The following is a 24,899-nucleotide window of genomic DNA, read 5'->3' as shown; positions in this document are numbered from 1 at the left end:
GCCTCTAGAAGAAGGCTATTTAAGCTAAAATTTGACCTAGAAGGAGGGATAAGCTTGATGGAATTGGATAGGAGAAAGACTTCAGGGCATGGAGACAGAGTTTTCTGAGCAGAGAAACGGCATATGCGAAGGCTTAGAGAAAGCCAGCCCACGTGCTAACAGGAATTGAAAGAAGTGCCATCTTTAAATGAGTTGGGCTGCAAGTGTGAGGAAGTAAGAAAGGTTACTAGTTAAGGTGATTCCCACAAACCAGAAAGTGAGTTTGTACTTTCTTGTAAGGGTATGGGAAAACAAAACCGTGGATTTTAAATCCAAGATTTTACCAGCCTGGATTTCTACAGCTGTTAAACTTGCATATGGTTTTGTAGGACTTGGCGAGTAATCTTGTGTGCCGCGTCACACTCTAAGCACATAGCATGTGGTGTGAAAAATGGCAGATGAGCCTCTGGACTTGACCTTTCTCAATGAATTCTGAGTAGTACAGTTTGAAGCAGCAACGTGTGGTGAAAGCAATAGGTAGACCATGCATCAGGTGACTGGGTAACAACAGCACAAAACAGAAGAGAGGCGAGGCTGGTGTTCCCAGGCAGTGTCAGGGAATGATAGAGGAGACAAGCAAAGAGAGTCAATGACAATGAGATCACATGTAGTTTCAAAGGAGAATTACCCTAAATTTCATTTCTACAGCTGTTCTCTCAGAACCCCGTTGAAGGCAGAAAACAGGGTGGTCTTAATTGTGTCATGGATCCTGGCACCAGAGGGAGTCGGGTTGGTATGCTGTAAGTCATGGGCCTAGGAGTCCGAGGGACCTAAATGTGAATCTGTTTTTTTCCCTTTACTCCCGTGTGACTTGGGACAATTGACGCAATCTCTGCATTTCAGTCTATCCCACTTTCAAAACGTGGAGACAATTACTACCTCTCAGGGTGAATGAGAGCATATATGCAAGGTACCTTGAATCATCTATCCCTTGGCCTAGGGTAGGCACTAAGTAACAGGTGGCTCTTCCTAAGATGCTATGGACTCTGCTACCTCTCAGCATTAGGTTATACAAGAACGTGTAGGGACGGGGCTGGTCGTAACCCAAGGTTAAGGAACATGGAAGGTAGAATGAGAATTCTGCTCTTAGGTGCTTAGGCTTAGGTGCTTTGAGAGCGACTTTGTTGAATCTGAATTCTTTTAAGCAGCAGAAAGTAAATAAAGCTTCTTGGCTTATTTCATAGTTGATATCCACACAGACAAGAGGAATATGACTACTAATTAAGTATTCATTGAGTAGCCTTTTTTCCCCCACAATAAACATATAATTAAGATTCAGGGTGTGTGTGTGTGTGTGGTGTGTGTGTATGTGTGTCTATGTATGTGTGTGTTTGTGGTGGAGGAAGAGAGAAGGAGAATTCCTCTACATGCCATTAGTTTTATAACCATTAGTTTGCATACCATTAGTTTAATCCTACAGTTCCCTAGCCAGATAATGGCAGGCTTATTCTCCATTCAATGCTGCTAACCTAACTGTATTCAAGTACATGCTTTGCAACCTGAATATTTCTTTCTGTGTTGCCATGAAAGCAAGCCAGGGCAGGAATGCGTGAGTGTATCTAAGGCTCTATCCCTTTCCTCTTTCTAGCCTAGTCTGTCAACACTGCTGCTCCTTGTGGAAGCATGAAGTTCCTAATGCCTAAAATAGGCTCCTCTAAGAGAATCATAAGCTGAATGAGCTGATGAGGCCAAGCCAACCCAATCTGGAAGCCTGTGTGGTTCAGAAGGACTTCCTTTAAATTCTGTGAAGACAGGGACAGCAGACAGAACATATTTGCTGAATAATTTCATTCCCTGAGAAGATGAACGGCTTGCTTCTGTCCAAGCTTTATTACTTCCCACAGACATGCCAAGCTCCATCAGCACCCAATCTTTCCAACAAGCTCTGGAAATGCCCTGACCACTATTAAAAGGTAAATCAGTAGGTTCTCTCATGTTATAAAAGATGAAGAGGACAATCGCTTGCCACAACTACCCCAAAACAGGGGCCTGAAATAATACGAAACAAGAAAGAGACATTTATATTAACCTGAGTTCCTCTTAAGAAAGAAGCTGTATTTGCTTAGGAAAACTCTCTTACAATAGAAGGCAAGACCGCAGACCCAGGTTGCCTTAATTTGGGAAAAACCATTCATGCTAGACAAGACGAAAAATGTATTGAGGAGGGGAGAAGAAAAGAGAGAAAAAGGATGCCAGTGGAAAACCGCACACTCTGCCAGTGACTTTTTGTGAATCCCTTACAACTTTGATAAAGTTGTTATAACTCACCAAATGCTTGGGGAAAAAAATGTATTTTTACGGAACCCAAAGAGGAGCTTTGTGCCACATTTTTCATGAGGTGAAGCTGGGGCAATAAGTTTGGGGGCAGAGGAGCAGAGGAGTGTGCTTATTCCCAGCACTGGATTTGGGTCCGGTTTAACCAAATCTTTAATGAACAGGTGCCCAGGGGTATGTGAGTAACAAAAATTGATTAGTGGCTAGTGAATGTAAATGCATCAACTAAAAATTTGGCCCACAAACCATATGCAGTACTTATTTTGCATGTATAAAGTTACATGATGTACAGCTCTGTTGCTTGAATGACAGGCATGCCCACGTCATTTCACAAGAAGAATGTCACATAAAAAGAACTTTCCTGGCTTATAAGCAACTCCTAAGTACTTTTCCCTTAATTGATTAAAGGCCATCCAATGCTGATCTCCACAGTGCCACAAAGAGACTCTCACTGTCCTGAGAGCAGCAGTCAAACCTCACCAGGGCTTGTGGAGAGCATTCCTCCTTGGAAATGCCTCCTCATTCGACGTTCAACAACATCGTCATTTTCAACAGGATTCAGATCATGAAAGATCAGCACGCTTTCTAACAATCACTTTATTTCCAGCCATTTTCAACAGAAAACTAGCCTGGGAAGCAGATCACAACAGTATACTGACTTTTTAAGAAATAAACTAGGCAATTATCTTTTCAAATGTTGTCTGAGCACGACTAGTTTAATGCCATTACAGAGCACACCAGGGGACAAGAGGTGACCGTCACCAATGCAAAGCTGGCATAGGGGTTAGTGATTCCAAAGCAACCCATCTGATAAAGCAGGTCAGGGGGAAAGAAGGGGAAGAAGAAAGTAAAGGAGGAGAAATTGAAAAAGCTTCTCTGAACTGAATCAATTGATACCCTTGTAGGTCGTGAAGCTGAGTCTCCTTTTAGTAGAGAGACCTTAACTATGTAAAGGTGCCATGTTACATGATGCCCACATAAATCCTGAAACTATTACAATCCCTCGTGGAATAGTAACATTATAACAGAACTTAAAAGTCTCCTTTAGCAAGGATGTAAACGTCGACACTCCCTTCCTCCCCAACCAGAGTAGTCAAACAGGATGGGTTTCTTCTCCATAAAACACAATAGCATAACCTACATATCTACTGGACCACAAATGGCTTCTATAACTTATTTGTTTATTTACTCAGCTCCAATTCCCAGAAATCAAAATTAACTTTCCCATAGGGATCACCTGATCCCTTTAACGTGCCCCTCATTAAAATGGCTGGGAACAGGAGGAAGAAAGCAGACTCACCATTTGATTGCTATACCAGTACAGTGACGACCCCTTCAGTATCACCCAGAACTTTTTCCATTTGTTGCTTAGGAAACTTCCCTTTTCCTTTTTCTTATACAGCCACCCTTGGCAGTCAGCATGGCCCAGATCTTTACACGATATCCTCCTCCGACTCATCGTGAGAAAACCTGCAATGATTACATGAAGAGGTAAAGTATTACCCTGATTTGGTAGGTAAAGTATTATCCTGATCTATGTGACAGAGTGAAAGGCAACTTTTAATTGTTAACCCCCGAGGGAGTTGGATTTTTCACCAAGATTTATGCAAAGCCTCTGCAAAACCAATGCAAAAAAAAAGCCATGTGTCTGTTTTATTTTTAAACATTCGTTTGATGCTTAGAAGGTATAAGATACAGCCAAAGAAACAGCGCAGCGGGGCTGATATGCAAGTATTAGTCTAAGAATAGTATTCACCAAGAATAAATTGAAAATAATTAAAATCGTAAGGCTGGCAGGCATATCAGTGCAGTAACATCGCTCCTCTCAACAATAACAGCCGTAGTTATGCAATAGATATTGAAGGGTTAATGCCCACCTCAAAACACAGCTACTTCCCGACTCACTGCCAGTTTTTCTAAGCTCTTTCGACATACCACGAGGGATTAATCCAAATGAACAGCATGTCGTCATTTCTTAAAATCAATTCAACAATAACCAAACATTAATCTGCCGTCCACCTCCTCATATTAGCATTAAGAGACAAAAATCTGATCCCAAGGAAGGCATCCCGGAGGAAAGCCACACTCAACGCACACAAAAAGGAGATAAAGAAACAAAAGAGATCTAATTACCTTGAGTTTTCCTCCTCGGCTTCTGACGCAAGGGAACCTGCTGAAAATGCAGGAAGGAAAGAAAAGAGGAAATTTCTGATTGTGTTGTAACATTTGTAAAGAGAGAAGGAGGGAGGAGGTGGCAGTGTTTATGAGCAGGATGGAATCTAAAAAAAAAAAACCTCTCTAGGCAGAGCTAACGGGGAGCTACTAGCTAAGGCACAAAATGTGCTAATTAGAATCAATATACATTGAGCTGAACCTGAAAAAAAAAAAATGTCACAGAGCATTTATCACTAATGTTTCCTGTTCCCACCCACTAGCTGCTCTCTCGCTGCTACTTTAGTTATGATAGCACAGTGTTCACGGAAGTTTTAAAAATCAAAAAATATTTCCACTTTTGTGTTTTTGTGAGAGAAGGAAAAATAGATCTGCTTCTTTTGCAATTTCTAAATAACGATTATTCAGATCAACCTGGAGGATAATTGCTACAATCTCAAAATATTAGAGTCACTTGACTATTCCGTTCATAGTCCTGCTCCCACATAGGGTTACACCTAAACCACATGAATTAAATATCCCAGAAAATGAAATTCCACAACCTCTTTTGAGAGTTCAGTAGCAATCAACCCTCCTTATCAGGAAATTCTTATTTACAGAATTGTATTGAAATATCTCTGAATATTTCTCACGTTTTATGGAAGATAAATTAGCAACCACCTACTATTCTGTACTAGCTCTTCAAATCTTCAAATCAGACATAAGACAATATATATGAAATATACATTTTTTCCACAATACATTTTAAACAAACATACAATCAGACTACCAGCAAAAATAAAAAATATTTTTAAGTATTTTCAAATATGTGTATGTCTGTGTGTGTGTATGTGTGTACAGAGAGAAAAAAATTTTGCTTAAAGAAGTTTTGTTTTTTCTTTACAAATATCTAAGTTGAATTGATTTAAATTTGAAAGATAACCTTTTCTGTTAACAGGTAGAGAACTCGGGGAAAAAAGCTTAAAAATGAAAAGCAGTTCTAAATTTGGTATGCAATTTTAGTACAGCATTTTATAATGTTTTCTAGAGATGCCTGGCTTATATTCTACATATCTAACTATTGATCTCATAGCTATTGTATATGGTTCTACTCTATGTTTGAAGAAGGGATATGACAGTGAAAAGAGAAGAGGCTCTTTAAATCCAGAGGCCTGAAACCAATTCTTGGCTATTATAATTAGTAGCTGTGCTGCCCAAGAAAATAGCACCCTCTGAATCTGCTTCTTCATTTATAAAATGAAGACACTGATAATAATTCTAATCCTATAGGTCTTATAAAGATTTGACAAGATTTATTTGTGAAAATCCTCGGAGAACTAAACAACATTCCTTTATGTGAGTATATGTAATATAATATTATATCATTGACATAAACAAATACTTTATATCTAATAAACAGAAAAAAATCATGATTTTTATAAGTATGATTAATGTTTCCTTCAGCAATTATAATGAAGCTAAAGTGTCTAAATTATATTTCCTGGGAAATATAGATCCCAAGAAATACTGCACTGACATTTCATCTGACGAATATTACAGTAAAATTTATCCCCCCCAAATTAATCATCCACAAAGATGGCAATAATTGCCTTAAATTTTAAGCAAAGATAGACATGTTATAATCATGGCATGTTACTAAAATCCAGGCAAGTTATCATGAAAAGAACCTAGTCTCAGCCTCACTTCACAAATATCTCCCACACTGACCTGTCTTGTGTTCTAAAGTTCCCGTCATTCCCTCAAATCGTCTCCTGGGACCTTTTTTTGATATGCCAATTCTCTGAGATCAGTAAAACCCAACTAGTACCTATTGGCAAAATAGTTTTGCCCAAATATGTATATTATTTGAGTGGCTAAATTTTAGCTGAGAGCCAGGACTAAGGATAAAGAAGAGAATACGTGAATTTAGATGCTGGGTAAGATTTGGGAAATCTGGGGTCCAGGAGTTCCCAGGGAGCACTTAAGACAAACCAAGAACCAATTATTAACAGTCATTCCTAGAGTGCTCAGGCCCGCAATGAACAAGATGAAATTACATTAGTTCAAACAAGAAGAGCAGCCTTCAGATGAACAAATGAACAAATGAGAGAAAAGTCCCTGGAGGGCAGCAATGGGATCAGCCAAGGCAGAGAGGAAGTGATGCTCCTTCCATCACTCCCAGCTGGGTACCAGTGAGTATTCTCTACCCATTCGTTGTGAGCACCCAGTGGGACTGGAGACTTCCGGCTCCACCTTCAAACCTTAGGGCTACTTCCAGGGAAAGCCCCAAAATGTGAGCTTTGTCTCAATTCTGCCCAAGACCAACCCTTGGTCTACACCATGTTCTTGTGCCTAAGATGGGATGAGAACAATACGTCAAGCAGAGCGGGCACCCAACTCAAAGAAAGTCTTTTTTTTTTTTTTTTTCTTTGTAAAGAGGGGAGCTTAGTTATTGAGTCATTGAGTCACCCCTGTTCTGACAGTAATTGTCTTAAAGCAAATTATTAACTGTTAAAAACTGTTTTCCCTGACCAGAAACAGACTGCATTATAGAAATAACAAATTCGGGGAGTTTCGGTTTCACTTAATATACATGAATTTGAAACCTAAATTGGTTTACATGAGACAATGAAAACAATCTTTGAGAACTTTATTGCATCTAAGGTAGATTTTACTCCTCACAACAGGAAGTGGAACCCGCGAACTAGTCAGTTTCAAAAAGATCTTCATGTGGTTTTTCACTAGGTAAGTAAGAAAAAAAAAAAGCAAGCAACCAGTTGAGCATTTTATGAGATGATTTTTCAATAAGGGAAGTTATAACTTGTTATCATCATAAATATTCAGAGCCTAGTAAGATATTTTCTCATTCTATTTTCTTCCCGTTTGAATGCTACAGGTAAAACTAAAAAATTATTCTTAAAATCTGATTTTGCCCTAACTTGGTTCTAAAATTGAGGGGAAAATTTTCTTTGAAAATATGTATTTCTTTTTTATTGAAGAAGTGTATTTTTCTTTAACTTTTTAAAAGATGGTTCAAAAACCTCATTTGGCCACGAATCACTCAAAACCACATAGAACAGTAGAAAATACACAAAGGAAACTCCTTTGATATTGAATGATGAGACTAATGCCCAGGTTACAGGTAACTAGTATATTGACTTATAATCCATATAGTAGTTGTTTAACCTTGCAGGCAAAATTTACCCCAAGATGTATTAAAATTCACAGTAAGATGCTCTGTCATTGCATCAGACTTCACAGTGATCCTAATCTTTAGCAAAAACTATACAGTGATATGCTGGTAAAATGGGCTCTCTGGTTGCAGGAGCCCTAACTTGTGGATTTTGTCAATTTCCATGGTACAAACCCTCACATCATTGACAATTTCAAGCTACCAGTATTTTAACAACCAAGCCACAAAAATTCCTGACTATTTTAGAGCCGTACCAAATCGGCACATCACTGATAGAGCTATTAGGGATGTTTCTCCAGAAACGCCTGACATCACAAGCGTTTTTTATCCTTCCCGGAAAACTAGACTCAAATTTTTAAAGAAGATTCTAAAGCATCCAATTAATAAACATTTACCTGTGAAAACATGAAAAGTTTGCTTAATTTTTTCAGAAGACTAACCACCTTAAATAATACTTAATACATTAATTGAAATAATCTCTCACAGTAGTGAATAATGGAGACAGACAACAGACATTCTAATAATAATAATAGAAGCAGAACTAAAAACAGTGACAGAGGTCGGGTGTGATGTGATGACTCACACCTATAATGCCAGTGATTTGGGAGGCTAGGGCAGGAGGATCTCTTGAGCCCAGGAGTTCAAAACTGGCCTGGACAACATAGCAAGACCCCATCTCTTATTTTTAAAAACCACAATGACAGCTAAGAAATATGAATAAAGCTTGCTGGGTGCAGTGGCTCACGCCTGTAATCCCAGCACTTTGAGAGGCCGAAGTGGGTGGATCACGAGGTCAGGAGATCCAGACCATCCTGGCTAACATGGTGAAACCCTGTCTCTATTAAAAACACAAAAAATTAGCTGGGCGTGGTGGCAGGCACCTGTAGTCCCAGCTACTTGGAAGGCTGAGGCAGGAGAATGGCGTAAACCCGGGAGGCGGAGCTTGCAGTGAGCCAAGATCGCGCCACTGCACTCCAGCCTGGGCGACAGAGTGAGACTCCGTCTCAAAAAGAAAAGAAAAGAAAAGAAAAGAAATATAAAAAGAAACGTGAATACAGTTTAATAATCATATCATGCTGACATGTGCCAGGCACTGCTCTGAGTCTTTTCAAGATACTGGCATTGAACTCTCATAGCCACAAGAGCTATTTCCAGAATAAAACTCTGCTGAGTAGACTGGTAGGGGATTTGTTTGCATTGTTGCTGTTTTGTTAAGAAGTAGGGCAGGGGCCGGGCACAGTGGCTCACGCCTGTAATCCCAGCACTTTCGGAGGCCGAGGCGGGTGGATCACGAGGTCAGGAAATCGAGACCATCCTGGCTAACATGGTGAAACCCCGTCTGTACTAAAAATACAAAAAACTAGCCGGGCGAGGTGGCGGGCACCTATAGTCCCAGCTACTTGGGAGGCTGAGGCAGGAGAATGGCGTGAACCCGGGAGGCAGAGCTTGCAGTGAGCAGAGATCGCGCCACTGCACTCCAGCCTGGGCGACAGAGCGAGACTCCGTCTCAAAAAAAAAAAAGAAGTAGGGCAGGTAAGCAGTGACTAGAGATTGTGGGGAAGACGGCTGCCATAGCACTTTCCACCTAGAAGAGGAAAAGAAGAAATGAAAGGAGGACTGGGAAGAAGGGAAGGAAGGAAGGTAGAGGAGATAAGAAGCTGCAAGAAGGGCACAAGAAAAGAGGGAAGAAGAAGGAAGACAAGGTAGAAAGTGGGAAAGAACAAAGTTCCGGGGAAAATCGTGGAGATTCTAGCTTCAACAATTACAATGAATGACTTAGCACCATAGAGAACACAGTTAGAAATATATATATTGTTTCAGTAGTAAAGATACTGAGTTTGATAAACATGTGAGACATCTAAGTGGAAACACTTGGTATACAGTTTATTTAAGGGGTTAGAGATTGGGAGGAAAATCTGGAATAAGGGTATAAAATTGTGACTTATCACTGTATAAAGAGTAGAAGTCTCATGTTTCAGTCAGATCACCCAGAGAGTGTATAGAATGACAAACGCTCAACATCAGAATCCAAAGGGAAACCAACATGCCCCAGAAAAGCAATAGAAGCCAAGCGAGGGGACTGTGCAGTTCACAAAGAAAAAGTAAGCAGAGGCAGGAGAGAAGGTGGTCGCGGAGCAGAGGGAGGAATACAAGAGAAAGGTAGGTCCAAACCTTCCAATACGGTCAGTGTGAACAAACAAAGGACAAGCCCCTCTTGGCCAGGCACGGTGGCTCTCACCTGTAATTCCAGCACTTTGGGAGGCCAGGGCGGGCAGATCATGAGGTCAGGGGTTCAAGACAAGCCTGGCCAACATGGTAAAAACCCATCTCTACTAAAAATACAAAAATCAGCCGGGTGTGGTGGTGGGCACCTGTAATCCCAGCTACTCGGGAGACTGAGGCAGGAGAATTGCTTGAACCTGGGAGACAGAGGTTGCAGTAAGCCGAGATCATGCCACCGCACTCTAGCCTGGGTGACAGAGCAAGACTCCGTCTCAAAAAAAAAAAGAAAAAAAAAGGACAGATTCACTAGAGATTTGGCAAAAACAGTTTAACTATTGTGTGGGGCTACAAGACCAGTCCGAGTGGGTTGAAAGACGAGTGGGAATTGAAGAAATAAAGACAGCGTTGCAGACTACTCTTTCAAGAATCTTCACTGAAAAGAGGCGTCATGCTAGTAACAGGAAGGCACACTGCCAAAGGACAGAGATTGCCACAGACCTCCCTCAAAACCAAGCTTCTGTGCTTAAACCCTTCTCTTGCAGTAAGATACAGATACACACTTAGAAAGCACTTCAACAATACAGTATCAAAGGCTTCAATTATATTCATATTCTAACTCATTGATCATCCATTTCTTTCTGCTTTTTTTCTTTTTGAGATGATTTTTAAGGGAATTAAGTATACTGTTATCTCTCTGTGTACTCCTTTCCTTTTTCATTTCTCTCTCATTCTCCTCACATTACACTAACTGAATGTGATGTTGATCATCTCCTTGCTTATTTTTTTTTTTTTTCCTCGCTCTGTTTCCCAGGCTGGTCTCGAAATCATAGGCTCAAGAGATTTATCCTCCTCAGCCTCCCAAAGTGCTGGGATTACAGGCTTGAGCCACCACACCCGGCCTCCCTTGCACTTTTACTATCTATATATAATATTTTAACAAAACTATAAGTAATAACATTAATACCGACATTTAATTTTCACTATTATGTTTCTGTAATGTTTTCACATTGATACATGTATCTCTAGTTCATTTTCAATGCTGCACAGTGCTACAGTGAAGAAAAATGCCACAATTTATCTCTACCTATTGACGCACATTAAATTATCTACAGTGTTATGCTATCACAAAAATGTCACAATTAACAATTTTGTATAACTTCCATTGTGCATATATGCAGGTATCTTTCTGGGCTATGTATGTGTCTGGAAGTGGAATTGCATGATCATAGGATATGTGCGTCTTTAACTTTTTAGATATTCCCACATTTCTTCCAAAGTGTCCTACTTACAGACCCTCCTGTAATATATAAAATTTAGCTCTCTACAACCAGGAATATGTTTTAGTCTCCTATCTCAGAATTTCATAAATCTTTCCTATGTCTCCTTCTACTGTTTCTTTGTTGTTTTTTTTCTCTTTCATTAATGTCTGCTCTTATTACCCTTATTTCTTTAAATTTTTAAAAAATTTACTCTGTTATTCTTTTTCCAGCTCCTAAAGGTGATGTTTATCTTATTTATATTCTTTGCTTTTATTATAATAAAACAGTCAGAGCTATACATTTACTGTGAATTTTGCTTTACTTGTATCTCCTTGTTTTTCCATCCCAAATCATTTCTTTAGAATGAGACATTGGAATGTATATTTATAGGTTTCTTAGCATATGGGAAATTTTTACTACTTTTTTAAATTTCTAAATTCATTGCATTTTGTTCAGAACATATGATCTTTATGATACCAATTTCTTGAAATTATTAGCATTTATTTGTGTCTTATTACATAATCAAATTTTGTAAACATTCTGTATTAGTCCATTCTCACACTGCTATAAACATACTACCTGAGACTGGGTAATTTATAAACAAAAGAGGTTTAATTGACTCACAGTTCTGCATGGCTGAGGGAGCCTCAGAAAAGTTACAATCATGGTGGAAGGCGAAGGGGAAGAGAGACACGTCTTACATGGTGACAGGAGAGAGAGAGAGAGAAGCAGGAAGCACCAGATACTAATCAAACAATTAGATCTCATGAGAATTCACTCAATATCATGAGAATAGCATGGGGGAAACTGCTTCCATAATCCAATCACCTCCCACCAAGTCCCTCCCTCAACGTGCAGGGATTACAATCTGGATTACAATTCCAGATGAGGTGGGGACACAGTCAAATCAAATCACATTCTATGTAAACCTAAATCAAAACTGATAATTTTGTTTTCCAAATCTTTTGTATCTCTCTTTAATTTTTGTTGCTGGAGTTACAACTTTGTTAGTATTTCCGTCCTTTTATTTTCAAACTTCTGTGTGATTGTTGGCTGGTTTTTGCCATTTCTTTTATAAGGACCATATGACTACATTTTGATGTTTTTAATATAACAAGATTATCTGTGCCTTTTCATAGGTGAATTTAATCTACTTACATTTAACAGCATTTTTATTTTGCGGTCTTGGTTTCATTCATTTATTTTTATTTTTCCCTTTTTTCTTTCTCACATGCAATTTCTCTGATGTTTAATTTAGTATTTCTAAATTCACCATAAATATAACATAACTTAGCATATTGTAACCCCTGTTTGAATGACTACTCTCTTGTTATTGCAGTCTACATATTTATTTTTCCATTAAAAATGTTAAGCGTATTATTATTCTTAATCATACATTTATTATGATTAAGTTATTATTTCTCAATCAGAAATCACAAGTTTTCCTATTTCTGAGATCATCTTTGTTTCATTTATCATATAGCTTCCCATTGGATCCACTTTTCTGTTTAAGAGGGTGCCTCTTTGAATAGTCCCTTTTAATGACGATCCATAGGTAGTAAATTCTCAGTCTCCGTGTATATTGTAATGCCTTTATTTTCACCTCAAAATTGAACGATAATTGAGGTGGGTATAAAAATATTTTTGCCCCTGGCACTTTGACTATTTTGATCATTGGTCTTCTAACAACTATCACACTGATCAGATTTCTGCTATCAGTCTATCATTCATTGTACTTGATTTTTCTTTTCACTCTCTTAAGGCACTCTCATCATCCTGGAGATACTGTAACTTTACTGCAATGTTTCTAGTTATGGACTTTATTTATACTGCTCAATCCTCTAATTGATGCTTGCATCTTTTTTCAAGCATGGAAAATTTTAAAGGTCTTCAAATAGTGTTTTTCTGCCATTTTCCTCATTCTCTTCTTTTGAGACTACTGTTAGATTTATGTTAGAAATGAGTGATTTTTCTTTCATATCTTAGCTCTTTTTTAATCTCTTTATCTCTCTATGCTACTTATGTCTTCTATCAATTTTTCAAATCTAATTCCAAGTTACTAATACTCTTTTTTGAAAGTATCCAATGTTTATGCCATCTATTGAGCTATTGCAAGGAAGGTATTTTCTGATATTTCTAAATTTTTTCAAAACCAACTGATAGTTTATTATTGGTGCCTGATTTTTCTTCAAAAATTGTAAAAGTTTCTTTGAACCTCGTACTTAAACATTTTGTCGAGCTTTTAACTTTTTATTTAATTTAAAATGAAGCTATCTTCTAATTTTTTATTCTATATTCTATCTTTCTTAGCATTATTATTTGTAAATGTGTTCTGGGATTTGTCTTAGTCAGTTTGGACTGCTGTAACAGAGTACCATAGATTGAGTGGCTTAAACAACAAATATTTATCTCACAGTTCTGGAAGCTGGGAAGTCCAACATCAAGATGTGGGCAGAGCTGGTGTCTGGTGAGGGCCCTCTTACTGGTTTGCACATGGCCATTTTCTCATTATATCCTCACATGGCCAGGGAGAAAAGTCATCTCTCTCTGGTCTTTTTTTTTTTTTTTTTTTTTTTTTGAGATGGAATCTCACTCTGTCACCCAGGCTGGAGTACAGTGGTGTGATCTCGGCTCACTGCAAGCTCCGCCTCCTGGGTTCACACCATTCTCCTGCCTCAGCCTCCCAAGTAGCTGGGACTACAGGCGCCCGCCATCATGCCTGGCTAATTTTTTGTATTTTTAGTAGAGACGGGGTTTCACTGAGTTAGCCAGGATGGTCTCGATCTCCTGACCTTGTGATCCGCCCGCCTCGGCCTCCCAAAGTGCTGGGATTACAGGCGTGAGCCACTGCGCCCGGCCTCTGGTCTCATCTTATAAGGGCACAAATCTCATTCATCGGGGTGAAGCCCTCATGACCTAATTAACTCTCAAAGGTTCCACCTCCTAAAATCATTACAATGGAGATTAGGGGTTCCATGTATAAATTTGTGAGGACTGAATAGGAAGGACACAAATATCCAGGCTATGACAGAATTTAAATTTGCAGAATTGCAAGTGAAAAAGTATTATGTCTTCTCTTTCTCTGCCTTACTGTCTGTCTATATGGCATTCTCTCTCTCTCTCTGTCTCTCTCTCTCTCTCTCTCTGTCTCTCTCTCTCTCTCTCTCTCTCTCTCTCTCTCTGTCTCTCTCTCTCTCACACACACACACTCTCACTTTCTCTCTCTCTTCCAATCTGTGCTTATGGCTCTCTCTTTTGTGGTTTAGAAGTTACCTCCATTTACTGCAAAACTAGTTCTATAATAATATCCTAGTTTAATCACAGAGAATCTTGCACAGATGGTCCCCAACTTATGATGGATAGTTTGACTTACAATGACTTTATGATAGTACAAAAGAAAAAGCAATATGCATTCAGTAGAAGTTGCACCTCAAATTTTGAATTTTGATATTTTCCTGGGCTAGCAATACCTGGTATGATACCTTCACATGGGATTTTCAACACTTTATTATAAAATAGGCTTTGTGTTAGATGATTTTGCCCAATCATGGGCTAATTTAAGTGTTCTGAACATGTTTAAGGCAAGCTATGCTAAGCTATGATATTCAGTAGATTAGGTGTATTAAGTGCATTTTCAACTTAAGATATTTTCAATTCATTACAGATTTATTAGGACATAACCCCATGGTAAGTCAAGAAACATCTGTATATTCTGTCACTGATCCAGTTGGTGACTAAATTTAGTTCCCGGTTTGGCGCCTGTGTCTGTATCTCCTTCCTCCCAAGGCCCACAACTAGCAAAATGTGTCATCTCAGGCAGTGATTTGGCAACTGTTTCCTCCATTTATCTTTAGCTCCTTTCACAAGTGGGGAAGCTCCATTGTCATCATAGAGTGAACCTAGCTCTCCCCACATTTAGTGGAACATTTTTTACACCCCAATCCCTTAACCTGCAGGCAGAGGCAAACTACTTCCTGCTTCCAGACCAGGTGCCCATCCAACTCATGGCTTCAGTCACGCTGCATTTTTCATTTCTGGTCCATAGAGATGCTTACCATGTTTCTGAGCCTAACTATCCATTTTTGTCTTTCTATGTTTTTCTTTGTCTATCATTGCTATATGTTGGAAGATGAATGGAATGTCAAAATGTGTACCATCTTTGAATGGAAGTCAGTTATTTCATTTATAAGATTTCATCTTAAAACCACAAATGACAAACCAGTCTCTTCCCATACTGGCCTCAATATACCACCAAAACTTTTTGCTTTTTTGTTTTGGTTTGGTTTGGTTTTTGTTGTTGTTGTTGTTTGTTTGTTTGTTTTTGCTTATTTGTTTTTTGAGACAGGGTCTTGCTTTTTCACCCAGGCTGGAGTACAGTGACATGATCATGGCTCACTGCAGCCTCAAGCTCCCAGGCTCAAGCAATCCTCCCACCACAGCCTCCCAAGTAGCAATTGGGACTACAGGCACACACCAGGGCACCTGGCTAATTTTTTATTTTTTGGTAGAGATGGAGTCTTGCCATGTGGCCCAGGCTAGTCTCAAACTCCTGACCTCAAGTGATCCTCTCACCTAGGTCTTCCAAAGTGCTGGGATTATAGGTGTGAGCCACCATACCCAGATAACTTTTTTCTATTCTGCAGAAATATCAGGCACTTTAACAGTTCCTTGCTTTTGACTACTGTATTTCCCTCCCCATTCTTCTCCTGGTTAATGCTTACTCATCCTCTGAGATCCAGGTCAAATGGCACCTCCATATGAAGCCCTCTCTGACATTAGAAGGCGGTTAGCTCTAATACTAATCTCATATTCACCCAGTGTTATTTATTTGTAGCCCCTGTAATAAGCTATTTATGTTATCTCCGAAGATCTTCATGGTAGGTACTATTTTTGTCCTCCTGTTCACAGATGAGGAACTTCAGCTTGGTGTGGTTAAGAAACTTCTCTACAGATCACGCACAGCTAGTAGCAAAGCCAAGAATGGGGCCCAGCCAGTCAGACTCCTAAGCCTGTTGTTTAATTATATATTCTCCTGCTGTTCTGTCTTCTATATTCTCACCACGTTTGCTATGCCTCTGCAATTGATATTACAATCTGTTTATTTATCTGTGTGGGACACCATGGTACACACACTGTGGTAACACTGCCTACCCAGTGGTCCAACCCAGAGCCTGTGAGTAATCTCAGGTTTGCCCTTTCCCCTCTCCGACACATTTGCTCATGCACCACCCCTGTCCAGGTTTCTTCCTAATATTTATCAAATCTCTCTTCCCTCTCTATCTCCACTATTGCTGCCTTAGTCAGATTCGTATCAGTTTTCTCTTAAACAATGACCAACCATCTCATTCCTGGACTCCCCGTCTGCAGTCTAGATCCTCAAAACCCATTCAACACACCACTGAATAACTACAACTCTGCTTAAAATGCATCAATGACTAGCCAAGAATTCAAGACAGAATTGATGTTCTTGAACATGCCATGTGCTCAAAATCTAGTACCTAGCCCAGTGACTGACACAAAGTAGGCACTCAAAAAAAATTTAACAAAAGATTTATGGTCTTATATCAATTTTTCCTTCCTATGATGCCTTTAGTAAGCATGATGACTTCCTAGGTGTGTGGCAGATAGTGGAACTTTGACAGATGTCTGCAAAGCCATCTACTGCTCGATTAATCAGAGTTGCAAAATACCTTGGCTAGTAAATAATATCAGCAAAGTTAAGCAACACAAAAGTTTCTCCAAATACCTTTCTCACTCCCAAAGAGGCACATCCATAGAGAAAACCACGTAGGATTGATTGACATTAAACTTTAATTCACAGGAAGAGTTGACTCTTGGTATTTTCTTGAAGGTAAAATGGACTTTTGCTGAACAAATCTCTAGTTCTACTAAAAGATTATTTCTTTAAAATGCACAATACCTTTCTCCCTCATCTTCTTTCAACAAACCCTCCAAATACTGAGAATCTGGAACCAAAGAAATATAGACCACAGGCCAGACGCGGTGGCTTACACCTGTAATCCCAACGCCTTGGGAAGCCAAGGTGGGCGGATCACCTGAGGTCAGGAGTTTGAGACCAGCCTGACCAACACGGAGAAACCCTGTCCCTACTAAAAATACAAAATTAGCCAGGCGTGGTGGTGCGTGCCTGTAATCCCAGCTACTAGGGAGGCTGAGGCAGGAAAATTGCTTGAGCCCCAAAGGTTATGGTGAACCAAGATCACCCCATTGCACTCCAGCCTGGGCAATAACAGCCAAACTCCATCTAAAACAAAAAAAAAAAGAAAAGAAAAGAAAAAAGAAATATAGAATGCATAGGGCAGGGGTGGCATGTGAGGACAGAAGTTTTCTAGTTAATGAGCCCCTCCCACCCCTACCAATAATCTATTCCCCAAAGAGCTCTCATGCCCTTCCCACCTAAGTCCTTGTGACAGGAAATATGTTCAAGTCTCCTGTGTTTAACCCGCGTGAAGAGCAGCTTTGGCCCCTTATTTCAACATAGGGTTATGTTGATGTAGCCTGAAAGCAAACTGCAAAGTTTCAGCTTTTTTTAATTGACCAGAAACGTGAAGAATAAACTCCTCGCTTCTTCTCCCTGAAGTTCACACGACGAGCACGGAGATGGAGTGAGCGGTGAGACATGCATGCTTCGTGCAGGCAGAAATCGTGTCCGGGCTGTTGACTACACATAGCCACATAAAGACCGACGCTTTGTGAGTGACAAATGCAGAGCTGTCTTGTGAAGCAAACACAGCAAGTACCAGTTTGCTGTTAGACAGATCATCCCACAGGTGAGAGTCCAGGCAAGAGTAAATAACCACAGTAGCAGACATAAACATGCATCCACATCCACTGATCGTTTCCTTGTCAGCAAGAAAACTGAGTGAAATATCCATGATTTATACACATAATTTTTTGTTTCAGGGAAACCTTTTTAGGAGCTTTGGGTACAGGAACTATGTATAGCGGTAAAAGAGAGTATCTGCCTCATTCCCTGTGAGCCCTGTGATCCTTAAACTAAGACTGTTTTCCTTCTTTAGTTGAATAGTGCTGCTAATATCTATCTAGGACCGGAGAACTTTTTTTTTTTTTTTTTGAGACGGAGTCTCGCTCTATCGCCCAGGCTAGAGTGCAGTGGCGCCATCTCAGCTCACTGCAACCTCCACCTCCTGAGTTCAAGCGATTCTCCTGCCTCAGCCTCCTGAGGAGCTAGGATCACAGGCACCCGCCACCACAACTGGCTAATTTTTATATTTTTAGTAGAGACGGGGTTTCACCATGTTGACCAGGATGGTCTCAATCTCCTGACCTCGTGATCCGCCTGTCTCCACCTCCCAAAGTGCTGGGATTACAGGTGTGAGCCACTGCGCCTGGCCGACAAGAGAACTTTATAATCAAGCCTTGAAGATTCATATATGCCAGTATTATTTATTCATTTATTTATTTATTTCAATGAGAAACTGATCTTAAAAGAAAACTAAACAATCATGATTTCGGGCATAACAGTTGGTTATCACCATAGTGTGATTCAAGGAAACTTTATCAATATCAAGGACTACATAAACCAGTTCTTAGAGAAGTTCGGGGGTAGTACCATATCTGGTAACTATATTGAAGATTCCCAACACACAATGAGCCAGATTCTAAAGGCGTGTGTGTGTGTGTGTGTGTGTGTGTGTGTGTGTGTGTGTGTGTGTTGAGACAGGGTCTTGCTCTGTAGCCAAGACTGGAGTGCAGTGGATCACTGCAGCCTCGATCTCTGGGGCCCAAACAATCCACCCACCTCAGCCTCCCAAGTAACTGGGACTACAGACATGAGGCAATACACTTGGCTACTTTTTTTGTAAAGATGGGGTCTCCCTATGTTGCCCAGGGCTGGTCTCGAACTCCTGGCCTCAGTAATCTTCCCACCTCAGCCTCCCGAAGTGCTGGGATTACAGGCATGAGCCACCTCTCCCGGCCTTAAAGTATGAAGTTTATCCAAAGGACAATGGGACATTGAACCAATGTAAGCAGGCAAGTGGCATAATCAGACTTTCATTTAAGAAAAATTCACTCTGGTTGTCATGTGGCAAGTGGATTGGAGGGACACAGGGCCACAGGCAAAAGCCCAGGGGAAGAGGGCAACAGCTGTGGCTGTGAAAATGGGGAAATATTTAAGAAATTGAACCAATAGAAATTGGCGGATTGATACTTTTGGATCTACATGAAACTTTAGCTTTGAAAACCCCATTGTTCCATTTAGAAGAGAGAAAAGAATACTATCAGGTAACAACTCAGCTTAGCAAAATGGGACAATGCTATTTGGCATACACGTGATAAAATTTCAAATAGCACTTCAAATTTAGGTGTGAATTCTGAGCAGTTTTCTTAGCACCATGTACCGTACCAGCCTCAGTGAAAACTAGCAGGCTAGGATCAACGAAAGGACCTTGAAGGCATATTCCTTCCTCCTACCCCCAACAAGATGGTATGCTCCTCATCTTTATACCCCAGCACCAAGCAGTTTGCTCAACCCATATAACTCGATAAGTGTTAGTTTAGTGGAAATGAAGTGTAATTCAAGATGTGATTAGGTCAAAGGTGTCAAACCTACTGAAACTACCTAGCATAAAAATAGGTCTCCTGTGCTACATTTTACTTAGAGAAGAAATGACAGCAGAAAATTGAACTAATTTTCTGAACGGAAAGATAAAGTAGGGTAACCACTGAAAAGCTGCTGGAAGAAATGCTTAAAAGAAATGTTCAGCAGTGCACCCAGACACTGACGGCTGTGAGATAAAAATAACGGAAAAATAGACACACGAGGAGAGCTGGCTGATTGACTCTAGGAGTGGAGATGGCTCATGAAATGAGAAAGATCCATAAATAGCCAGAGTTCCCACTAATAAGAATAGAATTCATTTGTACACAAGACGGAGGGAAACAGGTTACCTATTATAGTGGTAATGGCTCTAGGTCGGAAATTACATGGATGATATGTTAGTCCTTTGGTAATCACAACTGTGATCTTATTCCAGTACCCAGGGTTATACTTGATGTAGAGACTTTAACTTGTCCAAAGCCAATTAAATCTCCAGTTCCTACTCTTCCTGGCACAGTGCCTGATGCATGATAGAATCAGGATAGGTAAGGGTAAGTAATATTAAGTGAATGTTCCAATGAACGAATAAATTTTTTAAAGCATTTAAATGCTCTCTTACTACCTTGATTTCTAGTTCTTCTTAAACATATAAGATGAACTTCCTCCAGTTGGAAGATTACATCCTTCCAGTGGAAAAGGAGGAGCAATATAAGAATTAAACATTGCATTACCTTTCCCAAGGGTACAAGAATCCTAATCCTATCTTTTTTTATGTCTTTGTTCCAAATAGTACATACACACATGTTTATAATCTTGTATTTATTTATTTATTTATTTATTTATTTATTTATTTATTTATTTTGAGACAGAGTCTTGCTCTGTCACCAGGCTGGAGTGCAGTGGTGTGATCTCAGCTGACTGCAACCTCCAGCTCCCAGGTTCAAGCAATTCCCCAAGGTACAGGCCACCAAGCCCAGCTAATTTTTGTATTTTAGTAGAGACAGTGTTTCACCATGTTGGCCAAGATGGTCTGCATATCCTGACCTCGTGATCCACCTGCGTCAGCCTCCCAAAGTGCTGGGGTTACAGGCATGAGCCACCATGCCCGGCTTATAATCTTAAAATGGATTTTTTCCGATTTAAAAATTTTCATTTTTGTTACTCTGAACTTCAACTTCCTTACTCTATTTTTATAGATCTGAGATGTCCATTTGCATTAAATCTTGACCACAGGACTCCCTTTCAGCATCCTGTAAACAAGTCTTTATATCAACTCCTAGCCAAAGCCTCCTACCGCAACCACATTGATTCTCTTATTTGTTCCTCTTCTTTATGTTCCTTGTAATTATTCACATTTCTATTATCAAAAAACACCCATCCATCCACGCCCATTGGATCACACCTTCCTTTTCTCCAAGCTTTAGATGGCAAATATCCTACAATGCATGACTTCTTTTTTATTTATTTATTTATTTTTGGAGACGGAGTCTCGCTCTGTCGCCCAGGCTGGAGTGCAGTGGCACCATCTCGGCTCACTGCAAGCTCCGCCTCCCGGGTTCACGCCATTCTCTTGCCTCAGCCTCCCGAGTAGCTGGGACTATAGGCACCCGCCACCACACCTGGCTAATTTTTTGTATTTTTAGTAGAGAAAGGGTTTCATCATGTTAGCCAGGATGGTCTTGATCTCCTGACCTCGTGACCCGCCCACCTTGGCCTCCCAAAGTGCTGGGATTACAGGCGTCAGCCACCGTGCCCAGCCAACTTCTTTTTTTTTTTTAAAGAAACACCTTATCCCTTATTGGCCACTCCCCATTCATGATTCAGGCCTGCATGTGTGCTGGTGAGGCCATCCTCCCAGTTGAGTTAATTTTTATATCTGGTGTGAGGTAAAGGCCCAGCATCATTATTTTATTTTATTTTTTTAATTGAGATGGAGTCACCCCTTATTTCCAAGGCTGGAGTGCAGTGGTGGATCTCAGCTCACTGCAGCCTCTGCCTACCAGATTCAAGCGATCCTTTCGCCTCAGCCTCCCAGGTAGCTGGGACTGCAGATGTGCACCACCATGCTCGGCTAATTTTTGTATTTTTAGTAGAGACGGGGTTTCACTATGTTGGCCAAGCTGGTCTCAACCTCCTGACCTCAAGTGATCCACCCACCTCAGCCTCCCAAAGTTCTAGGATTACAGGCATGAACTATCGCACCCGGCCAATATATAACTTCTTATAATTTGTGTTTTCATTTTTAATTTCTGCAGTCTGGTATTTCAAAGTTTCCTGCATTTTTTTTCAGATCTAACAAGTTTTCTCCTTAATTAGAATTACCACCAGAATTAAAGTGTTTTCATTGCTTTTTCAATTTCTGGGATATGACATTGTTAGCAAGTCAAGCAAAGGATGTATCAGCCGCCCTGCATTTTACTAAGGTGTCCCTTTCAGGAACTGTCTAGTTAACTCAGTTTCTTCATCCCTGTTACCACAAACTCCCTTGACATCTATTTTCTAATTTGCATCAAGAAACCACAGTCCACATTCCAGATCTGGCAGAAAGTCTATACTTTATCCTCCCAACATGCCACTTCTGATTCTGCTTTCAGCTCTGCTCCTAAAACTGTCCTATACATCCATCATGAGGTCATTAGATTTGCCAAAAGAAGCACACCATACAATCCCACACCACTCCCCACAGTCCCTTCTATTAGAAATGCCATGTTACTGACATCAACGTCCTAATTTTTCCCTGCGTAAGTTTCCTTGTCTAATAGAATTATATACTTGCTCAATTTACTGATCTATCTTAGGCAAACATATGACTATAAAATTGTTTTAAAAGATACCCATGATTTCAGTGAAATTATTTTTATTTTTTTGAGGGAGAGTCTTGCTGTGTCGCCTAGGCTGGAGTGCAGTGGCGTGATCTCGGCTCATTGCAACCTCCACTTCCCAGGTTCAAGTGATTCTCCTGCCTCAGCCTCCTCAGTAGCTGGGATTACAGGCACACGCCACCACACCCAGCTAATTTTCGTATTTTTAGTAGAGGCGGGGTTTCACCATGTTGGCCAGGCTGGTCTCAAACTCCTGACCTTGTGATCTGCCTGCCTCGGCCTCCCAAAGTGCTGAGATTACAGGCATGAGCCACTGTGCCCAGCCCAATTTCAGTGAAATTATTAACAGAATTTTTCCTATAGAGTTTGCATGAGAGGTTACACCAGTACCATAGCTAGCATCTTCTTAAAATATAATTTATGTACAGTATATTAAAACCATGGTATGCAGCTTAAACTTTAAAAGTAAAAATCTAGAGGTCTTAAATGCTTGGTGACCATAAGACCCTTTAAGCTTAGCAACAGGGTCTTTGGTTCTACCGTGGCTAATGAAATTGAGGACAATAAATTGCTGGCCAAACTTGAAATCAACCTATTATTTTACTCATTCATCAAACTGACAATATCTAAAGCCTGGGGTATTCCAAAGGATACTTACAAGAGCACTGCCATCAATAGCCATGTATGATGTCATCTTAGTGGAAACAAAAGCTAGAAGAGAAAAAATACTTTCAGTTAAATGTGATATTAACGTGTTCAGAAAAACATATCTCTTTGAGTGGGGAGAGAAAATAATTCTATTGTGATTAATCAATTTTACAATAAAAGTAATTCATTAAATAGCCTTTTGGTCAGGCATGGTGACTCATGCCTCTAGTCCCAGAGCTTTGGGAGGCCAAGGCAGGATGATTGCTTGAGGTCAGTAGTTCAAGACCAGCCTGAACAACATAGGTTGACTCTGTCCCTAAAAGAAAAAAAAAAAAAAAACATAGCCAGTTATAGCGGCACACACCTGTAGTCCCAGCTGCTCAGGAGGCTGATGTGGGAGGATTGCTTGAACCCGGGGGTTCAGGGTTACAGTGAGCTATAATGGCAGCACTGCACTCCAGCCTAAGTGACAGAACAAGGTCCTGTCTCTTCAACAATTTTTTTAATGAATAAATAAATAAATAGCTTTTTATTTCAGAACTCAGTAAGCCAACTGTTTAAAGTTGAGTTCATAAGAGAAGCCAGAATTTCATTTATACATTTGTCAATATTCTTTTCAAGTGTTCAACAAGACATGTACATGATTTAAACACTTAATATTGCTTGCTCTCTCTAATATATATATATACACACACACACACACACACACACACACATTTTGAGAAGTGGAAATCTTTTCCTCTTCGTGACAAACAACGCAACTAAGATGTGAAAATGTGGCCCATCATTATTATCCAACTTTGAAAACACAGCTAACTCCTGTGCCTCTGAAGTCCCAAACTTTAATACCAAGATGGGCTCCTTTTGATGTTTGCACTTTGTAGTGGGTTGCCTGAAAAACAAGACACTCTGTGGTTTCAAGAAAAGCAAATGAAATCCTCATGTTTTCAACTTTGACAAGCAAGAAACGTGTTAAAGATCCACAAGCCACTGAAACTCTCCCCAAAGCAGACAGCTTTTCAACTTCTTCCCAGTAACATGACAAGTACACATTCATGACCTGTTTGTTTCTTAAACCAGTGGAGGTTCCCAAATTCTGAGTAATGGGAACTCCTTTTTCATATCAAAAATGCTATGTTTATATTATGTAGATATTAATAAGACATTTATTGGTAAAATGTAAAAGAGAGAAACCATAATAAAAAGACTGATAAATTTAATTACTTAATTTTAACTTATTTCTTAAAAAAACACTAAAACCTAAATTTAAAAAATCAAGTCACAAGCTGATAAAAATATCTGAAATATACATTTAATACATAAGAACCATAAAATAGAGTTCTTACATGTCACAAAGAAGATAATAAGCAAACTAATAGAAGAACAAATAAAGGAAAATTGAAAAAAATGCAAATAACTAATGCTTCATCTCATTAGTAATAAAATAAATGCAAAATAAAATATCATGATTCAATTCTTAATCTTCAAGATTGGAAAAAATTGAGTGATGGAAGCCAATTTGGCTGGAGGTGGAGGTCTGTTGAAAAGTGGCCGGGCGCGGTGGCTCGAGCCTGTAATCCCAGCACTTTGGGAGGCCGAGACGGGCGGATCACGAGGTCAGGAGATCAAGACCATCCTGGCTAACCCGGTGAAACCCCGTCTCTAGTAAAAAATACAAAAAAATAGCCGGGCGAGGTGGCGGGCGT

At 39.9% G+C, this 24,899-nt stretch overlaps 1 protein-coding gene across 9 annotated transcripts in view; it reads right to left on the bottom strand.

Annotated features, from left to right (window-relative positions):
* Positions 1 to 24,899, bottom strand: part of IPCEF1 (interaction protein for cytohesin exchange factors 1) — a 206,431-nt gene that overhangs the window by 87,018 nt on the left and 94,514 nt on the right. For 4 of the 9 annotated variants that reach the window (XM_021937717.2, XM_021937715.2, XM_003898020.5 and 1 more), the window contains 3 exons: positions 23,204 to 23,256; positions 4,447 to 4,486; positions 3,614 to 3,783 (listed from right to left, as the gene is read on the bottom strand). In XM_021937717.2, coding sequence (XP_021793409.2) covers positions 3,614 to 3,783; positions 4,447 to 4,486; positions 23,204 to 23,256 — 263 coding nt within the window. Of the gene's footprint in view, positions 1 to 3,613; positions 3,784 to 4,190; positions 4,416 to 4,446; positions 4,487 to 23,203; positions 23,257 to 24,899 lie in introns of those variants that run through there. The other 5 variants (XM_021937716.2, XM_009205833.4, XM_017958210.3 and 2 more) reach the window with 3 other exon arrangements.

The sequence above is a fragment of the Papio anubis genome, chromosome 6, assembly GCF_008728515.1.
Source record: "Papio anubis isolate 15944 chromosome 6, Panubis1.0, whole genome shotgun sequence".
Lineage (NCBI taxonomy): Eukaryota > Metazoa > Chordata > Mammalia > Primates > Cercopithecidae > Papio > Papio anubis.
This window is presented reverse-complemented; position numbering and strand designations above follow the sequence as displayed.